This window comes from Plectropomus leopardus, chromosome 22 (genome assembly GCF_008729295.1).
Source record: "Plectropomus leopardus isolate mb chromosome 22, YSFRI_Pleo_2.0, whole genome shotgun sequence".
NCBI lineage: Eukaryota > Metazoa > Chordata > Actinopteri > Perciformes > Serranidae > Plectropomus > Plectropomus leopardus.
This window is the reverse complement of record NC_056484.1, coordinates 11,424,625-11,449,966: the sequence shown is the minus strand read 5'-3', so window position 1 is coordinate 11,449,966 and position 25,342 is coordinate 11,424,625. Positions and strand designations below refer to the sequence as shown.

The following is a 25,342-nucleotide window of genomic DNA, read 5'->3' as shown; positions in this document are numbered from 1 at the left end:
TATTTTTATCATTACTTTTAGGACAAGAGAGACTTGGTGCTCTCTGCCCTAACCTCACATGATCTCTGGCTAAATGAGAAGAAGAAAAAAACAGTCGTAAAATAATAGAAAAGAAAAACAGAGAAATTAAAGCTTGCAATAATTATACCAATAAACAGCAGTGGATAAATTAAAAATACAATCCAATCAGANATTATTTTTATCATTACTTTTAGGACAAGAGAGACTTGGTGCTCTCTGCCCTAACCTCACATGATCTCTGGCTAAATGAGAAGAAGAAAAAAACAGTCGTAAAATAATAGAAAAGAAAAACAGAGAAATTAAAGCTTGCAATAATTATACCAATAAACAGCAGTGGATAAATTAAAAATACAATCCAATCAGAGAAAGTATCCAATGAGGAGGACTACAATGAACTGCATCTGTACTGTAATAATACTGCAGTTTTACCAAAATTATATATAGATATATATGACTTTGGGGCCTTGTTTATAAAAAATATTTTCAAGTTATCCTTAATGTGATCTTACAAATTATTTAAGGGCATGTCATAGAAAAGAATAAATTGGTGACATGGAAATTATATTTAGATATTTCGGACAATTTACAGTAAGAAGAGAATGAAAATGGCTACATATTTACTCACATGAGAAAGTTATTTTTATGCGGCCTGATTTGAGATCTGTGCTGCGGCGCTGAGATGCTTGACAAATCCGAGTCGTCAACAGAAAAGTGGAAAAAACTGAGTAGAGGACAGCTGTTCTGCTGTCTCCTTGTTCATATTTCAAGATTTTTAGGTCAGAAAAGTGACTCTTGAATTATCACTCCCTACCTGCATTAGAGACAAAATACCAGCAAGTTCTGAAGTTGCTGTTTGTTGGATAAGAAGATGTTGTGCTGTATATTTCCTCCTCATTTCCACCTGTCATCCTTGCATATACAGACCACATAAAGTTGAAGCGCTTTCCTCCGAACGCAGTATTATTCTCACCGCTGCACCTTGCTGCCGGAGCACCTCTCCTGATCTTTAGTTGATTCACCATCGAACATATTTATTTATTCTCGCCATCATATTATAACATTTTTTTGTTCTTTTTTTCATATATATTTCATACAAATCTATAACCCAAAAATTTAGAAATCTTATTTACATGGAAAAGTTTTTTTTTTGTTTGTTTTACTTTTCTTTAAAAGTGACTATTAACCCTCTGCCCACCCCTGTCCACAACAGCGCCCCCTGCAGCCTTCACAATCATGGAAGAAATCCACTCACTTCTTATTTCATAGCACTCTAGGTGTGACTTAGAAAACATCATTCAGCAAAAAAACAAACAAAAAACCCACCCGAAAATGTCTTTTTTTTTTTTTTTAAAGCCACAATTATGCTTTCTTTTCAAACCATTAAACTCTTAAATGTCATAACTCAACACAGAAGAAAACATTATTTGAGGGAGGTTTTTGAAAGCCTCGCCTCCCTCCCAAACAAATGCAGATACTTCCTGGAGAGTCTCAAAAACTAGTTTATAAAACCCGCCATCTTGGGAGTGGATTTATAGTCGAAGCGACAGAGCCAGAGGAGGTGGGGATGGATAGACAGACGGAGGGACAAAAAGAACAAAAACCCTCGTCAGTCAGTTTTAGTAGCGCCCCCTGGGAGGGCATCCTGTGTATTACACACAGACACACACCAGACACACCATGTTGGTCTTCAGTTTAGGTGGGAAAGCGTGTGACATAGGTTTAATGTGTGTGTGTATGTAATTCTGTGCATATTATTAGAGCCAGTGCCTCCCCGAAAAAGGTGTGTGAATGAATGACTGAGTCAGAGTGTGAGCACTAGAGAGTGCCATCTTCGGTGCAGCCCCCTCCTGCCTTGTGGCGAAACTCCTGGAGGTTGGAAACGCCGTGGAAATGAACGAAAGCCCCTGCGACCACCAAGATGTGGAACAGCTGGTGAGAGTGGAACTAGGAAAGAGAGAAATACAGAGGAGAAGAATAAATTAAACATGTGTGAGAGAGAACCAGAGTGACGTAGAGGAGAAAAATGTGATGAAGAAAGTGCCCCTTCAGCTTGGGAAACGAAAAGTGAGAAATGGCTTCTACTTTGCAAACACATCTCTAATATTTTGTGCTGTGTGTGTGTGTGTGTGTGTGTGTGTGTGTGTGTGTGGTGTGTGTGTGTGTTAGTCACTTACCCAAATGTCACACTTGCCAGGGAAAAACCTCTCAGGGATGCGAGCAGCGTACAAACAGGCTCCGGTGATGTAGAGTGTCGCCATGAGCAGCAGCCAGCCCATCTGACCCATGGTGGTCGCTTTGATCAGACCCTCGCTGATGACAAAGTGCAGCGTGGGAACAACGCCGCTCAGACCCAGACCCACAAACACTCCTGAACACAGACAGAGACATTTACAGCCTTTAGGGAATGTGCATCCACTCTTTCACAGCTCTGATTTTTGTCTTTTACAACTCTTGAGTGAAATATCTGGCTCTTTAGCTGTTAAACCACTGTCTAAATAGATATAGATATTTTATAAAATGAACATTTTTCCATTTAAAAAAAAAAACAAACATTTTGTGCACATGCCTTGGTTTACAAAAATATTCATTAGAGCCCAAACATCCAGATGCTCACCATATAGACTACTGTTTTTTAAAACACCTTCTGCAGATCTCGTCACAGTTTATTCCCCATCAATATAAGGATAAAGGAGTGATGCTCTCCTTTCCTTCTCCAGTCTGCCGATCGAATTATTCTTGGGTAACAACACTGAACCCAAATTGTTGTTAATTAATAGTTAAATAACATTTAATGAGACTGATGTCAAATATGCATTTGCAATAAAAATGAAAATATTTCTGTTGAAATTTAGAACCTGGAATAAAACGAACTCAAATGTTTCGTCAAAACTTAAACTAAAACATAAACAACTTCCCAGCAACTTTTTTCATATAAAGTTCAATGAAAATTTACACATACAATGAATATAAAATAATTAATTAATAAAATATCTCCCTGAGGTTTTACAAAGTAAAAGTTCCTCCCATGCTGACACTTTCTTTGCAACCCCATTCACATCACACATGGTCATTTGAGCCGTTGCTAATATAAAATATCAATTACAGCAGCTTTAAAGAACAAGATATGCTTAATGCCACTATCTCACTCTACCTGCTCTGACTCCTCTGTACTGCGGCGTTGCGAAGAAGTCACACTGGGAGACAGTGATGGCGGCCAATCCAAGTATGCACACTACAAACAGGTAGATGAAGCAGGGCTGAGGGGAGCAGTAGAAGGAGTAGTACAACCAGGGGACGAACGAGCCCATGATCAGGAAGGCGATCCCACTGTAGTCCAACCTGCAAACACACAGTGGATGATTACAGGCACTGCAGATGTCCACTGGCTTTACTCTTTGGCTTCCAGGACATTTTCCCTCTGTAGATACTAAAATTTGTGAGTTTACAGGGTGTGCTTCTTACTTGGAGAAGACCCTGGAGACGCCCTCAGAGTGGCAGTAGACTGTGTGGAAGAGCCAGGAGAAGGAGAGACAGAGGATGGCTCCCAGGAAAAACATCCCGATCACCACCTTCTCCTGGACAGGAGCCACAAATGACATGTTGGGCCTGAACATGTACATGAGACCCAGACAGAGGAAAAACAAACAGCCTGCAGACAGAGGAGAGAAAGAAACACAAAGAAAAGAAGAGAATTAAATTTTAATCAAGATAAGTAACATGTTGTCCCCAACAAACACTGCTGTCCCCCACAATTTTATGTTTAGCTACAAACATATCACACATCACTTATTTATTAAAACCAAACAGACAAAAAAAAGAAACAAATAGCATCAATAGTATTTAATATTAACGCAATTTCCCTCAAATCAAAAAAGCTTATGGGTGCAGTATCTCTGTTTAACCACTAGGTGGGAGCAGAAACTCACAAAGTTGTTTCTAAGTCAAACGACAGAAGATTTTTAAGCAGTTAAAGAAATAGAAATTTTGGATTAAAAGTGTAAAAACAACAAACAACTTCAGAACCAAGCTGGAAAAACACAAATACAAATAAAGGCGCTCACCAAAAAGCAATTATAATGCCATGGACTTTAATGGAGGACTTTGTTTTCTTACACAAACCTGCAGCTCAATTTTTGACATGGCAGTGCTTATAAAAACGAATAAGTCTGATTTTGCTGCTAGCCGGTGTGATATCTAACATAAGTTTGTTATTTGGCTGTCGGGTTCAAAACAGATTACAGAAACAAAAAACACTGACTGGCAAATTCACAAACAATGGATTGCAGCTGCTGATAGCACCATAAACTGTGCATCACTTCCAACAACAATCTGTCCCGTCCAAAGGTCTGATTCACAGAAGATATTGCACTAATGATATTACAGCACAAATATGACCATAAGGTTTTGCAGCTGAGTATAATTATCCACGAGGACAAGTACAATGTTGTCTTTAGGCGAAGAACACAGTCGGCAGAACAACGACAGAAAAAGAACTGAAATTTTCAGACCACGAGGCTACAGGTCCTGACCGACGAGGCTCCTCAAGACTTCAGCAGGGAATTCAAATGTGACAGAAGAAAGCATATTTGGGGTTTAATATCTTGGTCTGTCAGTGCTGTTAGTCTCATCAGACTGTAAAAGAAGACGGACTTGAAACCCCTTTGAATAAATGCTTTTCAGTTACCACCAACTCTCTGAAAACACAAGTAATTTCACTTTAACTGCGTGTTGCTATAAGCACCGATCTATTTGGAATAGACTCTTTTTGCAAGAAGGATAATTAGTATTGAAAAGGGTCAATAATGTGCCTAATGTATGCATATTACTTAATTTAAATGCATGCAAACAGCAAAGGAGCACTGACACGCTACTTAGCAGCGTGGTTAGAAGTGCATTTCTTTTGCTAATTTGTGCAGGTTTACTGGATGCACAAGCTGCTCAGTTCTTGTGTGAATTCAGTATGAATGTGTGAATTCAGAAGTATTGTTAACTTCTTTAATTACTTCTTTCTTTCCTTCACTCATTAGTCTTGTATTTCTTGTGCTAAATATACCTGCCCCAAGTCCCAGTCCTGTCTGTAATGTGGTGTGTGTGCTTTTGTTCATCTGTTGTTTCAGTTTGTGAACCAGCTTTCAACATTACTGGGAGGTGAAGTTATTGACCTCCTCAAAAAATGCTCTGAACGGGTCCTTTTGTATTTCCTGCTGGAATGTTCTGCAGTGTGTGTGAATGACATCAGCTGACAGGACGTAAACATAGACACAAGCTGTTACCAGCAATGAAATTCCAGTGAAACGGCCTATAGTTGATTCGTCACTTTCCTTGAAAGGAAAACTTTAAGATTTAAGGTATGGCTAAAGTTTAGGTTTTCTTGAATGGGTTTATGTTGGGACATTATTGCTGGATGTTACCATCTGGGTAATAAGAGCATCAGTGAGTGTGTACCTAGCAGATGTGTCCAGATGTTTCCCGTCTCTGTGTGGATTCTGAAGATGCTCTTGAAGCAGGCGCGGAACGAAGGCATTGGTGGCCTGTGGCCGTGAAGCAGGAAGTCGTTGTCCTTAAGCCAGTCGGGGAGCACGTCGTGAGGTATGACGCGCCACCGGCCCTCCCACATCTGATTGGTTAATAAAGGACACAAATAACGACATCATATTGAAGTTTAGAGAAACAAGCTGAAGGCTGGTGAATGGAAAACATTAATTAAAAAATGAAATCAAATTTTCCTTTATGAGAAGCAGCTGGTTGTTTACGGGATGTCCTTGAAATATGGTGTGTGTGTGTGTGTGTGTGTGTGTGTGTGTGTGTGTGTGTGTGTGTGTGTGTGTGTGTGTGTGCGTGCGTGCGTGCGTGCGTGCGTGCGTGCGTGCAAATGTGTGTAGAGAGGAGTACAGTATGTGATCACGAGAGTGTAGAGTAGGTGTCAGTGTCAAATTAACAGTATCGGGGTCAAGGGATGTAAATAAATAAACTGAAGTCTGATACCACAAATACCCCTAATGGAGAGGAGAGAGAGAGAGAACTCTTTGACAGTTTCTCTCCAGTGATTAATATCCCTAATTTACAACCTGCTGGTTGCAATTTCAGCAGACTCTAAGTGTGTGCGTGCGCGTGTGCGTGTGTGCGTGCAGGGTCTGAAATTAGCATTCACCATCCACCAAGTGCAGGTAAACTGTTTGGCAGTGGAGGGTAAAATCACCAGGTCATCCGACACTTTGGCATACAGGGAAGATGCATGACAGATAGACACATTTGGTAAAGTTAGCAAGTGTTTGGACAGAGCTACACGCCCACCTGTTACTGTATCAATTTTACTAGCTACCTACCTCACGTGTCAATTTCATCTGAGAGTAGCTCAAACTGCAGTGTGCATGTCCATCCTGACCACGGAGAGCACAATAACTGTGTCTTTTCCCAAACTAAAAATTCTCTCCATTAACTAAAATGTACTGATATAATTTTTTTTGCACATAGAGAGAGATAAAGAAAAACTACAAAAAAAAAAAGATATACCCGAGTACAGGTTTGCTCAGGACACAAAAATCTTGTTTTAATTGGGTTTTTATGGTTTTATTGGTTCCTTTTACTGTTTGGTTTTATTGAGTGTTGTTATAAAAATCCTTGGTAAAACTAACATTAGTCTCAGGGGAGATTAACACATTTAGTGGGCAATAGATATAAAGGTGTAGTACTCCAAAAATGTCTGTATAGATAAGTTAAGGGGCAGAATGCAGCAGCAATATTTCTTTTGGCAATTTAAATTCACATGTGTGCCTGTGTCCATACAGTAAGTGTGTGTTCGTTACCTTGTGTACAAACTCCTCCATCCTCTCCATGGCGTGGTGCGCCTGCAGCAGCGGGGTCATTCCCATGAAACCTTCATCACTGCTCCTCTCATCCTCTTCTCCTCTTCCTCTGTCATCTTCTTCGTTTTTTCTTCTCTCCTCGTCGCACTCTGGGACACTCTGACAAGAAATAAAAACACACTCGTTGTTAGGACAGAGGGATTTTAAAAAAATGAAGTGAAGTGTGACTGCAAAAGCGAGGTCAGCCCTTTAATTTGAACCCGCTCCACTTCAGGAGTGTGTGTATGTGACTTTATCGATTCCCAGCTTGCATTATCCTGCTCTCACATGCAAATGAAATTCAACATGACAAGAGAACTTCCTTTCAGGTTCATCATTTATCATTTTGCATATCCTGCTGCTGACCAGTGATGTTTGATAACAAACATGCCTTTGTGATACAAAGACAAAAGTCTGTGGAATATGATCAGAAATCATGATGTTGTGATGAGCCGCAACTGTGTTCTTTGTGCTGTCGCCTCAATGCACCAAGTGAGTGTTAGGAAATTCATATTTTTCTCGAGGCTGTAGGGCAAGTATTCAAGTTGCTCCTTTTAAACTGCCTGTGAGCGATAAACTTGGACAATCAATCATCATGTCAGTATTGTTTTGGATTTACGGCAAAGATACAGTCACTGTGACAGCTTGTATGCTGCAAAGTGTCAGATTATTAAACTATGACGCCTATAAGGTGCTCACATTTCCATGTCAACCAATCTTTTCACATCTTCCAGAATAAATATAGAGACCTTAAAAAATGCGCTACAGCTTTGGCTCTCAACCTTTTTGACTTGTGCTCCTCTTAAAAATTATCTTTTGATCTCCCTGTAATAGGTTTAAAGGGGACCTATTATGCTTTTTCTTTATTTTCTGTCATATATATATAATGTTACAATGTCGGATGTTCATATTACTATAGTACTATTACTATACAACCGAATATCTATGATTACAGAAAATGAAAGATTTCTTTTTATTATATTAACAATTTTATGACGCCTCAGATTTATCATAAAAACCTTGGGGTTGTTTAGTCTGCTACACTGGGAAGCCCTATTTTAAAGAGTCTATATAAGTATGAAAAAGTAATAAATTGAAATGGTAAAATTTCAAGAGTAGCAGAGGGGAGTGAGAATGAATGCACGGACTGAGAAGTGAATTGATTACACTGATTAGTGTGAATTTCGGTTTCTTCTCCAACTGTATGAAGCCTAATCAAGTTATTAGAATTATAACAAGCAAAAATTAAAACACTCAGTATATTTTAGGACAAAACAGCTAATTTTTGATTGAACAGATGTTGACACCATCCGTCCCATTTATAAATGGAAGATTAGACAGACAGTGTGAATTCAATCTAACACAATAGCTGTCACAGCTGGGGAGTCGGGGAAAAAATTAATATGGCTCGTGCTTCGTGATGAATACACAGTCATTCATCATATCTGACACACAAACAAACAGTCACACACCGAGTTGAACACACACTGATGCACAAAAAAAAAACAAAAAAAAACTGCGATGTGTGTGGATTCAGGTGGACGGAATTGATAATATGCTGGCACACAACAAAGAGGCGTGTAAACACAAAATATACGCAGACACACAATCTTCACCACACACACACACACCACATTCTGCTGAAAGGAAGTGATTAGAAAAGATGTGCTTTCTGTTCTTTTTATTACTCCCGAGGTGGAAGAGGGGGGAGGAACAAAAGCTAGACACGAGTGAGAGAATTAGAAAAAAGCAGCGAGATGGAGATAGACCAGAGAACAAGAGCAGAGAGAGAAAGAGAGAAAAGTCCTGTTGTATATATAATGCATGACTAACCCATTTTTTAAAGACCCACTAGCAAAATACACTCCAACTGCACTGTCCCCCTGCTTGTGTGTGTTGACCGTGATGTCTCTTATGTGGACATTTACATTCAAAGTATGCACACAGTGAACACTTTCAGGTTCCTAAAGTCCGACATCTGCCGTGTGCGAGTGTATCAACTCTGCTTAATCATGCGTGAGGATAAAGCTCAGTCTGCAGCTTTGTGTAGTAAGAAAGGGACACTCACATACACAACAATCACACCTGAAGGTGAGCAACTGTAAAACCCCATTCTCATAAATCCACAGTTTCAAAGCTGAGATAAAGGTGACACCTGCCATCGACTCTGTGTGTGTGTGTGTGTGTGTGTGTGTGAGAGCATCAGTGATTGAGTATACTATGTGAGCAGAGGGTATCTGGGTGACTGCCAAGTAGTCACGTGTGCTCTGCTGTCTTTGTGTGTGTGTCAGTAATAGCCTCTCATGTGTGCCCATGCATGCATGTAATGTAGGTGTAAGCTGCCAGTCTCTCTGTGGAGGTTATTCTTGAAGGGTGTGAATTTCTCTGTGTGTGTGAGTGTGTGCAGGGGGACAATGGGGTGTCCTCTAGGTGTACGCAAGATGCCATCACTAAATCACGCACAATCACACCTGCACAGCTGATGATACACTAACTAAAGATATACTCATACAGATAACATGCTCACTGCACACAATACATGCAGGGAAATAGGACAGCAGCTCCTGCGCTGTAGGTAGTAGTTTGTGTCAGAGCAAACTAGAACAGAGGACAATGTGTTACACCGCTTTAGTTAACACATAAAGTAGGAAAACGAAAGCAACGTATATAGGGAGAGAAGGGTAGAGATGGATGGGGAGCATTTAGCCTACAGACCTGTACATTTAGGTGATTTATGATCAGCCACACTCACACTGGAAACCACCTTTTCACTGAACCTCTACACACTGCTGTGCAGTTGTAAAATCGTTTGTGAAGAGGAGAAAGATAGAATGTGTTCTTATGAAAATGAGTTGCAAAATAACTGTTTCCCTTGTACATTTATTCTGTAGCAGCGTATCGCTTTGGCCCCTCTGTACGTCCACAGAGCAGAGCAGAGGAGAGACAGGTAAAGGGAAGATGTTGACAGCATGGATGGATTACTAAATGAGCGTACAGGGCACAGACCGAGGAGCCCAAAATGCCAGGGGAGCCCCCTGACACAAAATGTAAAATGTCACTCAGATTAGCATGTACGGACTCAGAATGATCTCAAGGAGATGCCAAGGATCTGCAGAAATGACTCAAAATGACAACAAAAGACACAAAACAACAACAACGAGATACAGAATCACTTCAATAAGACACAAAACAACCACAAGGAGATTCAAAATGACTACAAAAGGACACAAAATAACCACATGGAGACTATATTACTACAAAGAGATGTAATCCACCCATGGTTGTCAGTACCGGGTACAAACATCGGTAGTGAACAACATGCTAGTGTGCTGACAGATTTGGTGTTTTTAGCTGAGCTAGACCAGAGAATAATCAGTTAAAACAGATCTGTGGTACTGTTCTGCCATCAATGTTCTCCCTGAGGTTTGCTGGAAGTGATTCGTGTTAGCGTTATGTGATGTGAGCACTGCACCTGACTCTTGTTTAAAAAAATAACCTTTTATTTGCTTCACTGCTTGTTATCAGACCGGTCATATGGTAACTTAACGAAGCAATTTGGCCTTGTGTGCTCTCAGAATTTGACATGAAGTTGGCACAACAGGTAATACTGTTTAAATGAAAACTCAGCTTCCTGCATTTGCACCTGGTGTTCTTCACCACTGTTTTGGAAGAAGGAAACAAGAGAACGGGCAAAGCAGCTTTTAAAATTACACATTTTCTTTTTAAATAACTGCTGTGCAGTAGATCTTATTTTTGCAGATGCAAAGAGCAGCTCATGTGGGCTTCAAAAAAGTAACTGATTGATATTTAAAGGCATGTAATTTTGGACTTTCTTTAAAAAACCTTTCACAGACTTATACAAAATTATACCCACTATGAGTGTGTAGTGGTATATCTATCTGCAGAGATTCTGCCCTCTGCCTTTAATTTTTTTTTATTTTTATGTGTTTCATCGTGTTTAGAAGTCAATTACAGTGTGCAGGTGAAGCCAGGACTTTATAAAAAGGCAGAAACCTGGTGCATGAATACAGGCAGCATGAATTAAGAATAAGCTAAAAAAAAATGTGGACGCTGCACAGATAAACACTAATATAGTATGACGAAATGCCAAGTGGATCAAGTTCATTTCAAATGAGAGTGAATTTGGGGTTGACTTTCACTTTTGTGGGCAAATACTGAAGGAGAGGATGCAGTTAAGAGCGATGCAGAGCTGGCCTGTTTTCTGTTAGACAGGAAGATGCCAGCGGATGCTTAGTTAGCTTGCTAAATATCTACATTTCCATTAAAGCAAATGCAACTTTCCCATTCACAAGCAGTGCAGGGAGGAGGGGTTAAGTTTGATTTTGGTTACAAACAGAAACCAACAAATCAAAGAGATGAAACAGTCAGTTCTGCCTCAGATTGATTTCCTGCTTTGATCTAAAATATATTTGTGCTTAATGTGGCACATATAGCATTTGGCTGCCTTTGTCCCACATAAAACACAGAGGGTTGCACTGTAAAGAGGAAGCTGTGGGTGTTAGCAGATATTTGGAGAAAAAACAGTGCTGAAAATGACCAGCTGCCAGCCTGAGAAATAAAGAAGAAACTGATTTTCTCCTGTGAAACATCTGTTCAGCTGCACTAAACTCGATCCAGACTGTGAAAGCCGCAGTGTTGAGGTTTAGCAGCAGGTGATGCAGAGCATTTGGCTGTCGGCTGCTCAGCTAAATTTGCTGTAATCAGATCTAATAACAACATAGAGAGAAGATACAAACAGAAGGACTGTAGGAGTAAATTTGGCCGTGGTTTCTTAGGAGTGCGGGCTATCCCTGACACACTCGTGCTTACATTCAGACACACGTTACTTGGACGATTGCTGACTGTCTGCCGCACGTGACTCAACTTCAGCTGCCCAGTTTTCAACAAGTCATTGAGGCAGAGGTCCAGGAGTCAGATTTCGCTCTGTGTAAAATGTGGTCACGGATATGATCCCATCCCTCTGGGAAGTGTCCATCGTCAACTCTGAGAGCTCATCGTGTATGACTAAAACAGTCTGGGGGTCAGCGCAGTAGGGCTGGCTGCCTGTTTGACACACAGCCACAGTCACATGTGTTGGGTAATCATCCTCTCTGTTGTTGTCAGCAGAGCACACACAGTTCCCAGTTTTCTAGGGTAAAGATTTCCTGGGAAAAGCCTGAGGGAATCTTTAAGAATCAGTAAACTTATTTAAACAAATTTGATAACACATTCAAACTGTTAGAGGGAAGCTAATCTGTTTTCAAAGTAAATATTTGGCTTTGAGGGAAGCTTGGAGGAATCTTACTAAATATACTTGAAAATATAACTAACCTTACATTGTCCATGCTTGCTTTAGACTTTTTTAAGTATTACTTTATTTCTGTCAACTTTCAATGAAGTGCGTTTTACAATAATAAAATGATTGTTTATTTAGATGGAGTCTGGTGGGTTTGGTGATAAAAAAGACCTTACTCTTCAACAAAAAGGTCTATCTCTGTAGGGATGCTTTTAATAATATTGTCAGACAATCTGAGCCTATAAGTGCAAATACAAGCACTTTTAATGGACGTAATTGAGGTGTGCAGCCCTGCTCACTCAATACTGGACCAGTTTCAAAAATGGTTGTTTCGATTACTCACTTAGACACAAAAACTTGGGAAAATAGGTCCCAGGTTGAAAAATACAGAAGTCACCCTTTAAACACAACAGCAAAAGAACAACTACAGCTCAAAAACATCAGGATGGATAAAGCACCAAAGAAAATCTTACAGAAAGAGTGTGTTTGCAGAGCAAAGTCAAGACAGACGATGACAGCGCAGACACTTCCAACACTTTTCACATAATCATGAACTAAGCAGCCAGTCTCGGATGATATACAGACACGAGAACAAGAGAGGAACGAGGAAATCCCTCGAGACGCACCGGTTTGCAAAAGATTAAATGAGGCAGTTTTCTTAAAAGCCCCTGAAGACCAATCTCTCTCTCTGTCTCACACACATACTTAAAAACATATATCCAGCTCCCCTCAGACTCATTAACCATTCAGAACGTAGACCTGGTTAATGACTTTCGCCTGACTAATGACTGTTCACATGCGCACACACACCTGAAACACTGTGTATGTGTGTGTTTGTGAAGGATCCTCCTCTCTAATTAGTTCAGCTGAGCTCTGCTGTGCTTGCGGAAGATAAGTTTGAGAAGGGAGAGCGAGAGAGGCGAGACATTCAAGGAAAAATCATCCATCTTTCGGCGAAACATTGAACATAAACAAAGTCACATGTAAGCAGTTTGGTGGAGGGTGGGATCCAGGAACCAGATGCCAGCCAATGAGGAAACAGCTGAAACTCTGTGGACCAATGACAGCAGAGTCTGACCTTACAACGGACCAAAGAGGGAAGAGCTCACCCTTGTACACTGTAACCCCCGCACAGCACAGACGGAGACATCTAACATGTGACTCACACATGCACAATGCTCTCATGGGACCGATTTGGAAAAACATGCAAAGACCCTCAAAAACGGACAGCATGTTCCAAACACACACACGTGCCAAACTCTAAAAAACAGACACTGTGCTGAGACAAACCATTCTCTCTGTTCTTGCCCGTGACCATGAGGAGGGCATGAAAAATCTGCATTAGCATGGCAACACAGATAGTTTATCGAGCTGGTCACAGTTGGAGGGCTTAAATCAAAGATCTGCATTTTCAAAGCCACTTAAAAGTTGTTTTTGTTCTTGTTTTAGTATTTCTTGTGTAACTGGATAGGAGAATGGATGTCGGACTGGGGCAAGGTATCACCTGCAGTGTTGAGAGATTTTAAAAACCCATTTAATGTGATCTTTCTGAGGGATTTCTAAAGTCTGCTGATTGTGTAGGGTGTTATCAAATTATCTATGGACAATTATCACATAATCCTTATCTATTTTATTTATTAAATCTACACAAAGAACAGAGGGGAAGCAGTAAGTTGAAAACAAAAATGCTTTTATCTTTACACACACTGATAAACTATTATTCAGAATATGACAATATTACAAATTTGATATGTAACAGTCATGTAAACAGCATATTCCCAGATTGTAGCATTTTCCTATTAGGACATGGGAAATGCCAGTGTTATTCCAATAATAGGAGCATTTTTTCAGAACATTTGGAATATGCATCTCAATTGGGGTTTTTACTGCAGTTTGTGACACACTGCATTTTGCCTGTTTAAGATTAGCTCTACGCGTTGTCATGGATGGGTGATACACAAACCAACTCGGCAACAGTTTCAGGGCTGGTATAGAGATGCATGACCAATAGAAAAGCCTGTATTTCTGGTTAGAAGGAGAAACACAACTACATTTAAACATTATGGAAGACTCAGACATGAATAGGTTTTTGGATATGCTCATATATCACAATTAAGAACTTTTCAAAAAGGTTTGCTGAAGGAATGAGAGACAGCATTAATAGTGGAATATTCATTTTCATTGGCCATGTAAACAGCTTCGTAGGAATATTGTCTTTTTCAGAATAAGGGCAAAGAACTGAATATTTGGTGCATGTTAACAGTGTCAGAGGGTGGCACATGGAAGAGGAAGTCTTGGCCCAGATATCCGCTGACTATCCGCTGATTTGCCCCCCAGAGCCTTTATCATCATCATTTATCTCGTATATGCAGTAAATATATTAGCCCACAACCCTAAACTCAGGTTATTTATCAAAAACAATGACTATAAGTGTTTTTTTGTTGTGCTATTGAAAAAATAATGAATTTACATACCCCCCTCTCCACTGTAGCAGCATGTCAGCATTAAAAGTTCAGGTTTTTACCATTATAATGTCAGAGAGTTCAAGGCATTACAATCACGAAAGCTAGAATAATTTGATGATAACAAGTACAATAAGAGGAAGTGAAACTGGATGTCAGATCCACCTGAGGCTGGGCGTCGATTCATGAAAGCAAAAAAACCTTCGGCACAAAGAGAGGATGTTCAGAGGACTCAAAGGTCTAAAATCGCAAGCATTGTTCGCTAGTATTTGTTCACTGCTTATTGGTATTTCCCTTGTTTTGTTGTTTGTTAGTGTGTGTGTGTGTGTGTGTGTGTGTGTGTGTGTGTGTGTGTGTGTGTGTGTGTGTAATAAAATTCCACAGCTGAGTGCCAAGTATGTGTTGAGTTACTTTCAAAGTTTGTGCATGTTCACAGAGAAGCATCTGTTGCCTTGTGTAAAGGACACAGCAGTCTTCTTATTTTCTGGTAAAACTCACTTTACTTTATTGGGTTCTTTGGCTCTCTTTAGTTCTCAGCTGGATCGTTTCTCCGCTCTCCTGGAAATCTAATTTTCATTAGATGTATTAGCACAAAATTTCAACTGAAAGTGACCCGCCTAAAGCTCATGCCATCTTAAATACTTCCAAGACTTGATTACATAAATTGAATTTAACAATTTAAAAGACACTCAAACTTCAATGACGCTGAAAGTTTGGCAGGTATGGATCACCAGTGGAGATATAACTGAAAACCATAACGTTTCAGAGGCATCATTGTGACACGTTGTAACTGTTTGAAACAATTCTGAGGACCAAATTCCCATATCAAATATTTCATACTAAGCAGGCTCAGATTGCTGGCAAGTAAATGGCCACTGTTTCCAAATTCTTAACTGCAACTGTGGGGTGTGATCAGGAAAACACAAGAATCATGCCGAAACAAGTTCAAAAAGCTGAAACAAAAAAAAGAAACTTGAAAAAAATCAAAAAATGATTTATGGAAAAATAAATCTTCCTTGTAGTCTTTAAAATTAAACATTAAGACAAAAAAAAGTGGCATCAAACAGGATGTGTGAAGCAAACCCGAATGACAAACTCACAAACACATTTCGAGACACACACTAACACCTCCCCAAAATGCTGAAAAATGCAAAGGGCGGCCTGTGGGGTGTTAAGACAGCCCTCACTGACTGGGTCAAGGGGCCCCTCGCGTCCTCTCAGGTATCCGTGTTGTGTTACAGCAGGTAAAAAGGGCACACACGAGCCGACACAATGCACACACACGAACACTATTGTGTTTCAGCTTAACGTCTGCGTGCTGATAGCCTTTCACACTGAACAACAGTTGGGTAGCTTTGTGTGTATAAGCACACGCACGCACGCACGCACACACACACACACACACACACAGCCTGAACGGGAACACAAGTGATGCCTCTGAGGAAGAGCGTCTGGCATATTTGTTTGATCAGTTCGATAGATTGCTTTCATGGGATGCTAATCACACAGATTTTTTGGATAATGTGTTTGCTTTCCTTCCAGGAAGACGTCTCTATATCGACATAACAGGTTTATTTTTAGTGGCTGTGAATCTTGCACTCATTCAATATCCACATCACTTTCGAGTGGAACTAAAACCAAACATCAGGCGAGGCTGAGCCGACCCCATCATAATGCGCTGTTAATTACTACGGCACAGAATGAGTCATCGTCGAGTCTGAAAAGCCTTGAAGGTGGTGAGGGTGTCGATAATAAGGAGGTGGTGGAGGCTGGAGAGCTTGGGAAACAGGCCCATGATCAAACCGTACAGAATCAACTTCCAAGAAGCTGCTGGTAAAACCTGACAAACTGGTCACAGTAATGCTCTATTCTCCTACAGCAACTCTTTCTAAGGTGCCCCTGAGCAAGGCACTAAACATCCAGTTGCTCTGGTTATGGTGCTTGTTTATAGAAGTAGATACATTTAAAGTCTGCGTTGTTTTTAGCTTTTATCTGCACAATGTTGGTGGACTGAGCTCCTTGTTTCCTCTGTTAATGACATAACTCATGCTCTTCATGTACTTTTATATAATCAAGTACACAAGATTCCATGCCTGTTTTAAGGGTAGTCATGTGAATATTATTTCCACTTAACATTTTATTGCCGTTCACTGGAAGATTGATAATGTTTCACTTTATAACTTGCATTTATTTGTATAGCAAATTTAATAACTAGAATTATCACTTCTGTTCCTGAGTTAAGATGTTTTTAATAATGACCAGGGAAGTGTAAAACATTATGATGTCACAGCTATCATTGACCTTTTGGATTTAAAATGTCATCACTTCATTTTATTCTATTTGAAATTTGTGGGAAATTTTGTCATAATTAGCATATGCAGTCTTGAGCTATGGTCAAAAACATGTTAGGTAACAGTGGAATTTGACCACCAAAATCTAAGCAGTTCATCCTTTATTGGAAGTGGAAGTTTGTGCAAAATTTGAGGAAATTCCCTCAAGAACTTCTTTAGATGTTGCGTTCATGAGAATAAGAGGGATGCAAGGTCACAGTTTTCCAAGCGGACATTTATGCCAAGTTTAGACAGGGCATACATATGGATAGATGTGCCAGCAATAGCCATAGCCTCCAGCTATGGCTATTGCAGGCACGGAGACTTTAAAACTGCAGTGGACTACAGTGCTTAACAAGTTCAAAATACCAAAACTAATAAAAACAAAAGCAAACAAATGTAGTAGTAGTGGAAGAATTGTACAAAAAAGAGGACGAAGTCAAGATGTAAAGCTTGACTCAAACTGAGCGACAACAGAAAGTGGTGAGTCTTCAGCAGCCACTAAAATGTTTCCAGAGTCTGAGATGTTATTACATTAAGTAAGCAATAAGTAAGCCGTTTCACAGATTAGGGGCAGCTACAGAAAAGGTTTGGTTGTCACTGTTTTAAGAATTAGATCTGCGAGCATCCAGCAGTATCTGATTTGTGGACCTCAATGCTCTAACTGGAGTATGAAGATGCAAGAGTTCTGCTAAATAAGGTAGCAGCAGGCTATTTAAAACCTTAAAAACAAGCAATAAAATCTTAAAATCAACCCTAGAATGAACAGTAAACCAATGGAGGGTGGCCAGAACTGGTGTTATGTGGTCACTCTTTTTTTTTTCCCAGTTAGAGGACGAGTGGCTGCATTTTGAAATAACTGCACACTACAAAGAGACGAATGTTGTTAAGCCACATACAAAGAATTACAGCTATCTAACTGACAGGCAATAAAATCATGAATAACTCTCTTAAAATAGGCCTTTACTTCTGCTAAACTTCTAAATGGAAAAAGTTAGTTCTGACAACTGAACTTATCCGTTTATCAAATTTGCTGTCAAAAGTCCAACCATGACTCATGACAAAAGATTAATTATAAGAAGCTAAAGAAGGGCCAAGAATACAATCAGAGTTATCCAAACATAACAATCTTTGCTGAGAATGAGAAAGTGTAAATCCAGCCAAGTTTTGATATCGCTTTCACATATTTGTATGTATTAATGTCTCTAAGCTCAAGGCTCTACTGATAAGTCCCTCACCAGAGTGTCACGTTTTCCCAAAACCTTCCTGAACCACTACCTTCAAAGTGGAAACAGACTAATTTTTTTGCTTTAACTTATCATTACGACATAAATTTTGATTGCACACTGTAATGGCTAGAATAATGACACCACCAGTGTTTAATTTAGTTCCCTATAAGCCTCCTTTTCACTGTCACTGGGTGCGATATCTAAGTTAGAGGACAGCACTTTTGTTTACTGTGGTAGATATTGGTAGCCATTTCCAGTTACCACAGAGAATCAGTGTAAGTTCTTTGCAGTTACTATCCCCAAAAAATGAAAATGGCGGAGGGTGGAACAACCAAAGTAACTGTAGAAAACACAGTGCAGTTTATCCTGCATTGTTGGTAGTTGCGAAGCTCTGAGGAAAATGGAAAGCGATCTGGTTGACTGTGCAATTGCAGTTCCAACAATGATACCACTTGAGAACACCAGGGGGGAAGCTGAAAATATGTCTTTTCCCACTTTCAATTTTAATCTGCTTTTAACTAAAAAAAAAAAAAAGCTTCTTTTCAACGTGAGGTCAAATTATTGTCTAATGTTTAATTAACTCTAGTGTTAAATCTACTATTTTTTTAATCTGTGGAATGATATTAAGTCTTCAAAAGGAAGAAACATATCATGTTTACATGCACAAAGGCAGCAGACTGTGGTCGAGGGATTACACCACAACACTAATTATGGTTTCAAACAAACATCTGAGAGGCCCAGTGTGTGTGCGTGTGCGATTCAGATTTTAATTCGGGGAAAAACTACAGTGCACAGTTAATGCTTATGCTTCTGAAAGACTATAACACTGAAAGACTGTGCTGGTCGGCATCAGTTACAGAATATTATACTTCCCTGCTAACAACACCTATTAATTATTCATGTGAGGGCATGTGTGTTTTGGTGGGATAGTTTTACTGTGTGACCAGTCGAACCATACCGCACCACATGGCCCTGACCAACCAGATGACAGCATGTGTGTGTGTTGCATACTCACTCCATTGTGTGTGGGGCACTCTGCGGTGCTGAGGTGACTGGTTGGAGAACCTGAGGTTGGCGTGTCTGCATTCTCCCGGGGACTCATGGGATCTGTAGGCGCTGTATCTGTCGTGGATTCGATGAGGTTTGAAGTTCTGTGTCGCAGCACAAAGGCCGGGCCCTCGGCCCCACTCGTCTCTCCTCCGTCCAGCTTGAAACGCTGGACCGACCTCCAGGTACCGAAGAGTTAATGGATGAAGACGACCAAATCTGGACGAGACCAAACCTGAAGACTTTGGAATGGTCTAATGTCTTCACTTAGGACTTTATGGGACGAAGCTGAAGAGACACACAAAAAAGAGAGGGGATGTTAGAAAGAAAAGATAGGTAGAAATGGTGGGAAAAAGAAAGCAAGAAAAAGAAAGTCTACATGATGTTGTTTATCCTTCAATTTTAAATGACAATAATAAAATCCAAGCAAAACAAAACTGTGGAAAGAATCCAGACATAAGTGTCAAAACATTTCATTTTTAGTAATAAGATAATACTTTGAAGCATTTTCCCAAACAATAAAAAATATAAGCCTGTGATAAATTAATGATGAACACAGTTTCACACCTGAGCAATTAGACGCAGTAAAATTTGGGATTATCATATAAATCACACCCAATGCTTTAGGAAGTCTTCTATTTAGGCCTGACTGCCAGACTAAAAATATGAAAGTGTAGGCCTAATCTAACAGTTGGAAGGTCACAAATACCATCCCCTTAAAAGACAGAGTATCCTGCAGATACGGTACATCACTGCAGTTCACTGAGTCAAAGCAGCTCTGCATTCAAGATAAAAATGACTGTTGTTGTTGCTTTATCTTTATCACTTCAAAAAGTTCCCTGTGGTATCAAGGCCTTAAAATACTGGATCTACGAACATAAGCAACCAATTAGAAGCTGCCAACTTGCTGTCATGGTTAGTTGCTTAGCGACAAGAGGTGTCAAGGACAGGAACAAGAGATTTGCACACAGGAAGTAAATATGTTCCCCGTTGAGAACTTACAATGCCTTTTGTTTCTCTCCTCATCATTCTCTAATCACTTCACAGTTTGCCTTCTGCTTTACAGGGAAATGTAACACAATATCACTTCATTCAGAATTCAAGCTTGTTAAACTGAAAAGCAAGGTGGGACATGACAACCAAAATCAAATCAAGTCAAAATCCAAAGATAGTTGGCACTTTTGAGCAGGAGCATATAATGATCATCATAATTTTGGGGTCATACTTAATTCCAAAAACACCTTCCTTCCACTCGTCTCTGCAACACCATAGATACGACCTGATCAGCTGTAAATAATCAATTATACAGAATGATGCAAAGGACAAACATGCAAACTGTGGGAAACACTTAAACGGCTCATTCTAAGGTAATGAAAACACAACTATTCTTATTTTCAGGTGATTATGAACTTATGAAAACAAACTAATTACATTATATTCAATTTCTGCCAATATATCCCCTTAAATCCTACACACTTGACCTTTAATATGATATAGTTTAAGGATTTTGTTTGTTATCTGGTGTTGGCAAAAATGTTGTCACTGTCACCCTGATTGTCGATCGCGTTCAAACTCTCTCTTAAAAAAAAGGAACAAATAGTCAAGTATTTCTGTTGAACAGCCATTCGGGTGCAGCCCTACTTAAGTGTTCCCCTTTAAAGCCCTAGAATTAGGTTAAATTCTGGTAAAACAAAAAAAGTCTTATTCAGCACCCGTTACATGAAGTGCTTCTCTTTGATAAATCAGAAATAAACTGACTGGTTGCAACACCGCAGCTACAGAGCTATAAACTCTGACAAATCGTTTAAAGGAGCAAGTTCTCATGACTGCAACAGGAGTAAACGTGTGCAGGTGCTGTTACTAAACATACGAGGACCTTAACCACAGCCTAAACTCGGAGATACACGTGAGCAGTATAAAAGGTCCTACTGAGAAGTCCTTGGTTTGGAAGGTTTGCTTTTATATCCTTTTGGCCTTCATAAGGATAAATATGCTTGTGTACCTGGCCTAGACCCATTTATATTATGCAGTTTTCACATCAGTTTGTTTTCAAACACATGCTCACTCACACAGCCGAAGCTTTAATGTACCATAAATGATGAGAACTGCAGCTGCACATTTATATCAGCAGGTCTCACATTGCTGAGATCTGTTTTCTCTGTGTGCTTTGAATACACACACAGCGCTCCAGAGGGGACGAGCCAGTGTGAACGTGCCCCCGAGCACTGGACCACTTCATTTAAACCACCCCCCTGCGCTACCACAAACATACATCAGGGAATTATACACCCTGGGGGGGGGGGTTGAGAAAACACAAAGGCATGCACATACACACCTGAGCATGTACTTGTAAACACACACAGACTGCTAAAGACATCATTTGTAATAGGCTGATGTAAGCATGTAGGGAGCAAGAGAGCTGCGATGAATCTAAAGTAAAGGACAAGGTAACGCATACATTATATTGAACTATAGTCACCTTCATATAATAAAACCATATCCTAAATTTTTTACTTATTACGGATGAGAGCTCACAAGTGACATCAAGCGATTGCTTCTGCTGTACTGGATCACATTAAATCACAGAGTTCAGAGAGTTGAAGGTGACAGAAAGTTGGCTTCTTCACACTAATGCAACTCAGCACCTGTTTTACCATCATTCAAAGCATCATTTTCAAAAAAGCTTTGTTCTCCGTCCAGGTTATAGTGTGACACTGGCATCAAACTGTTTTCAAAAAAGCACCACTTTTTGGATGTGAAAAACGCTGGTTCAATCTGTGTAGGAGGCAAAAAAAACCCACAAAAAACAAAGACACAATTCAGACGTTTTCATATCTACTAACGTTGTCAAAAATAGTTATTTACTGAAACCTAGCGATCCTGAATACTCAAAATGATTCCGCAATATCAATACACCAGTACCAGCCCTGCTTTCTCAGCTATTCTGCTGTTCTTGGCTACTAACTAAAAAAAGAAAAGCCATTGCTGTCACGTTAAAGCCTTGTTATATTTATCTTTTACTAAAAGTGTCAGATTTTAGGCCCTCAGTGTAAATGTTTACAACGCCCCCAAGTGCAATGTGTAGAAACAATATACCCAAAAGGCCTATCTAAAGACAACGTATAGAACTAATATTATCACAAAATATTAAAAATATTAAAACAATTTTGATAAATAATCATCAATAATAAGGCTGGGTATTGTCAAGAACCTCACAATTCAATTCAACTTCGATTCTTTGGGTCACGATTCCATTCAATTCAATTCATTTTGATATTGATCCAGTTGTTTTGATATCAATTCAGTTATGTGTGTTGAAAATACCCTGATAATTCATTAGAATACCTTCTGAACTTACTTTACCATTACATAATTTTTTATTGAATAAAAATTAGAACTAAAATAAATTTAAAGCACAGAAAAGTGTACATTTTTGCCTGAGCCGAACTTAACAGAAGTAAAAAACACGTATGCAGGATTTGACAACCTGCGTTAGTGTGTGATCCACAGCTTTAGCGTTAGCAACAGTTTGCCAAACATCTGCGCGGTGTCGGCTCAAATGGTTACGTAGGTTTGTCGTATTGTTACAGTGTTTCAACTCTGACTCACGAGGCTCACACATGACGTAACAACTATGGACTTCGTGTATGCAAACATCAGCTTTTAATGTTGTCGGCGCTGAGTTTAACACAACGCCACCTTGCACCACTGTCACCATTTTAATGAATAAACAACAAACGTTGTTAGGGGGTCAAGTGGGGCCCCTGAACAACGTCAATCACACTCTGGCGGTACTCACACTGCCCCCACGGGAGCGGGGCGTCATTACAATGGAAATAATCGATTTCAGGATTTTATGAATCGATATTAAATTGGCGAAAAACATATTGCAATGCATTGATGAATCAGTTTTTTTACCCAGCCCTAATCAATAATGTGAATATAATGACTAAGTGGTTAAAGGCAAATAACAGAACAGCTACAACAGTCTTTTAAGTTCTTTTAAGTTTAAGTATTACAAAATCAAACACCTATGTCAATATAATCTCATAACGTGATATCGGTATAATATCAATACAACCCACCCCTTTCCCTCCAACTAACTTCAACTGTTCTATGATGATTTATGTGTCCCTACAATCCTATGCCATCCTAAAAGTAAAAATAACTTGATATCATAGGAAAAACAGACATTATTCTGACATTGACCTGTTACTTGCTTTCGTCATATAACCCCACAGTATGTACTTCCATGAGGTAATATAGTAAACTATTACTTTATCGATTAGAGGGAGATTTTTTTAATGAAAACACTGATTACTGTTGGATTGTCATGTGAAGCTGGCAAAGCCTCTGTTCCCCTGCAGTTACTCATACTACAACAGTGGTAGCAGCATTTTACAGAGTATGAGTGTGTTGTAAGTGATTTCATATACATGACGCTTTTCCAGGAAACACAGTTATTCAAACTAGAGAGAAAATGTCAAACCACAGCTGGTGGTGGGGAAAGAACATTGCCATGCTCCGAAAAAGAGAAGAGAAGGGTAATGGGACAAAGAGACAAGACCACACAACAGAAAAGGACAGAGGACAATCATTAAAAGAGCCATAGGAAAAATACAGAGAGTTTCATAACCCAATGACATCGACCATCAGACAGTACTGTTATTGTATTGTATGCTGTGAAGATGACGAAGACTGTTTGAGCTGAACTGTGAGATGACTGGCCTTTGGGCGAGTTCCCTAATCGAAATCAAACACTTCTACACTCTGAGATTGTCCAATCAATCTCTCCACTTTTCCTCCCTCCTCTTTCTCCCCGATCGACTATTGTTGAAAATTACATTGACGCTCTTTTTGAGTAACTGCACCCTCATTTTCTGTCATGATGAAAAGTGAGATTTCATGCCGGGCCCATATTAACCAGGGAATAAGGGGAATAAACTACTTTTCATAGGGCCTTTTTGCAGCTGTAGTCGATTCCCAAGATAACAGTCTTGTGGCCTGATTGCCACACAAGAACAAACAGCTCTCCCGACAATTGAAATAGCTGAGAAGTTTCATTCTGTGTGGGTCTGATAAGGGTCTGGAAGCAGGGGAAAAAGAAAAAAACATTACAGAGACTTGTTTGGATGACCACACGTGACTCTCTAACTCTGCACGTATCTGTACAGAGAGAGAGAAAGAGTTTGGTCAGTTTCCTACTGTTTCTTAGCGTTGAGTAACTACCTTATCATCTGTGTTTTTTAGTTTCTCTGTCTTTGCAGTTTCTGACTTTGAGTATGAGCGTGAACATCCAAGTTAAAACATGTTGCACAGAACTTATTTACTACACCATGCTTTCTTCTCACGAAATTTTTTTCTGCTATTTTGCCTTTCTAATGAACTCCTGCTAATAACTTCCTGTTTCCTGTTGCACTTGTCCCCAACTTTGCATCAGAAGTAAACATGTTTACAGCCTTGTACAAAAGACGGTCTGATCTCTACAGTTATTTCAGCATTTGTGACAAGTGATTTTTTATAAAATTCACCCAATTCAATGTTATTAAGGCTCAACGTTAAGCACAGTGAGTGCGGTCTGCTGATAAGTCACTACCACTGTGATGTTGGTAAGGTAATGTAACCATCGCGTTTCTCAAGATTCACAGAATACAGGCATTACTGTAACTAACTGTCATAGTTCAGTGTGTTTTCAGTTCATCAAAGTTCACTGTAACATTTTGATTGCCTAAAAAAATCTTTTTTTAGTGCTTGGTTGTACTTGAAGACCCAAGGAGTTGGATGTTCAGTTCTTCCAATAAGTACATTTAATTGTAATGGTTTTAAGCCTGTTTGTCGCAAGTAAAAGTTAGCAATATTACAGTTAACCATAGATATAAAGGCACTGTGCAAACCAAGATAGCTGCTAGCATTAGGGTTAGTTACACCATCTTGTCAAAATATGGTTCCAAAAATTCAAAACGGCAATGGCCAAAATGCTAAGTTCAAGGTTTCAGATTCCACAAACCAATGAGTGATTTCGGGGTGGCTACATCCGTTACTTTATACAATCTATGCTTATAGCCAACAAAACAAGATCCTAGTTCTTACAAACTACCATATTTCCTGCTTT

At 39.6% G+C, this 25,342-nt stretch overlaps 1 protein-coding gene across 1 annotated transcript in view; it reads right to left on the bottom strand.

Moving 5' to 3' along the window:
• Positions 1-1,621: 1,621 nt before the first annotated feature.
• Positions 1,622-25,342, bottom strand: part of adipor2 (adiponectin receptor 2) — a 35,500-nt gene continuing 11,779 nt past the window's right edge. Inside the window, exons 2-8 of the mRNA XM_042511399.1 lie at positions 19,199-19,518; positions 6,828-6,986; positions 5,467-5,638; positions 3,484-3,670; positions 3,173-3,360; positions 2,196-2,389; positions 1,622-1,965 (exon numbers count right to left, since the gene is read on the bottom strand). Of these exons, the coding sequence (XP_042367333.1) occupies positions 1,837-1,965; positions 2,196-2,389; positions 3,173-3,360; positions 3,484-3,670; positions 5,467-5,638; positions 6,828-6,986; positions 19,199-19,285 (1,116 nt within the window). The 5' untranslated portion in view covers positions 19,286-19,518 and the 3' untranslated portion in view covers positions 1,622-1,836. The remainder of the gene's footprint in view (positions 1,966-2,195; positions 2,390-3,172; positions 3,361-3,483; positions 3,671-5,466; positions 5,639-6,827; positions 6,987-19,198; positions 19,519-25,342) is intronic.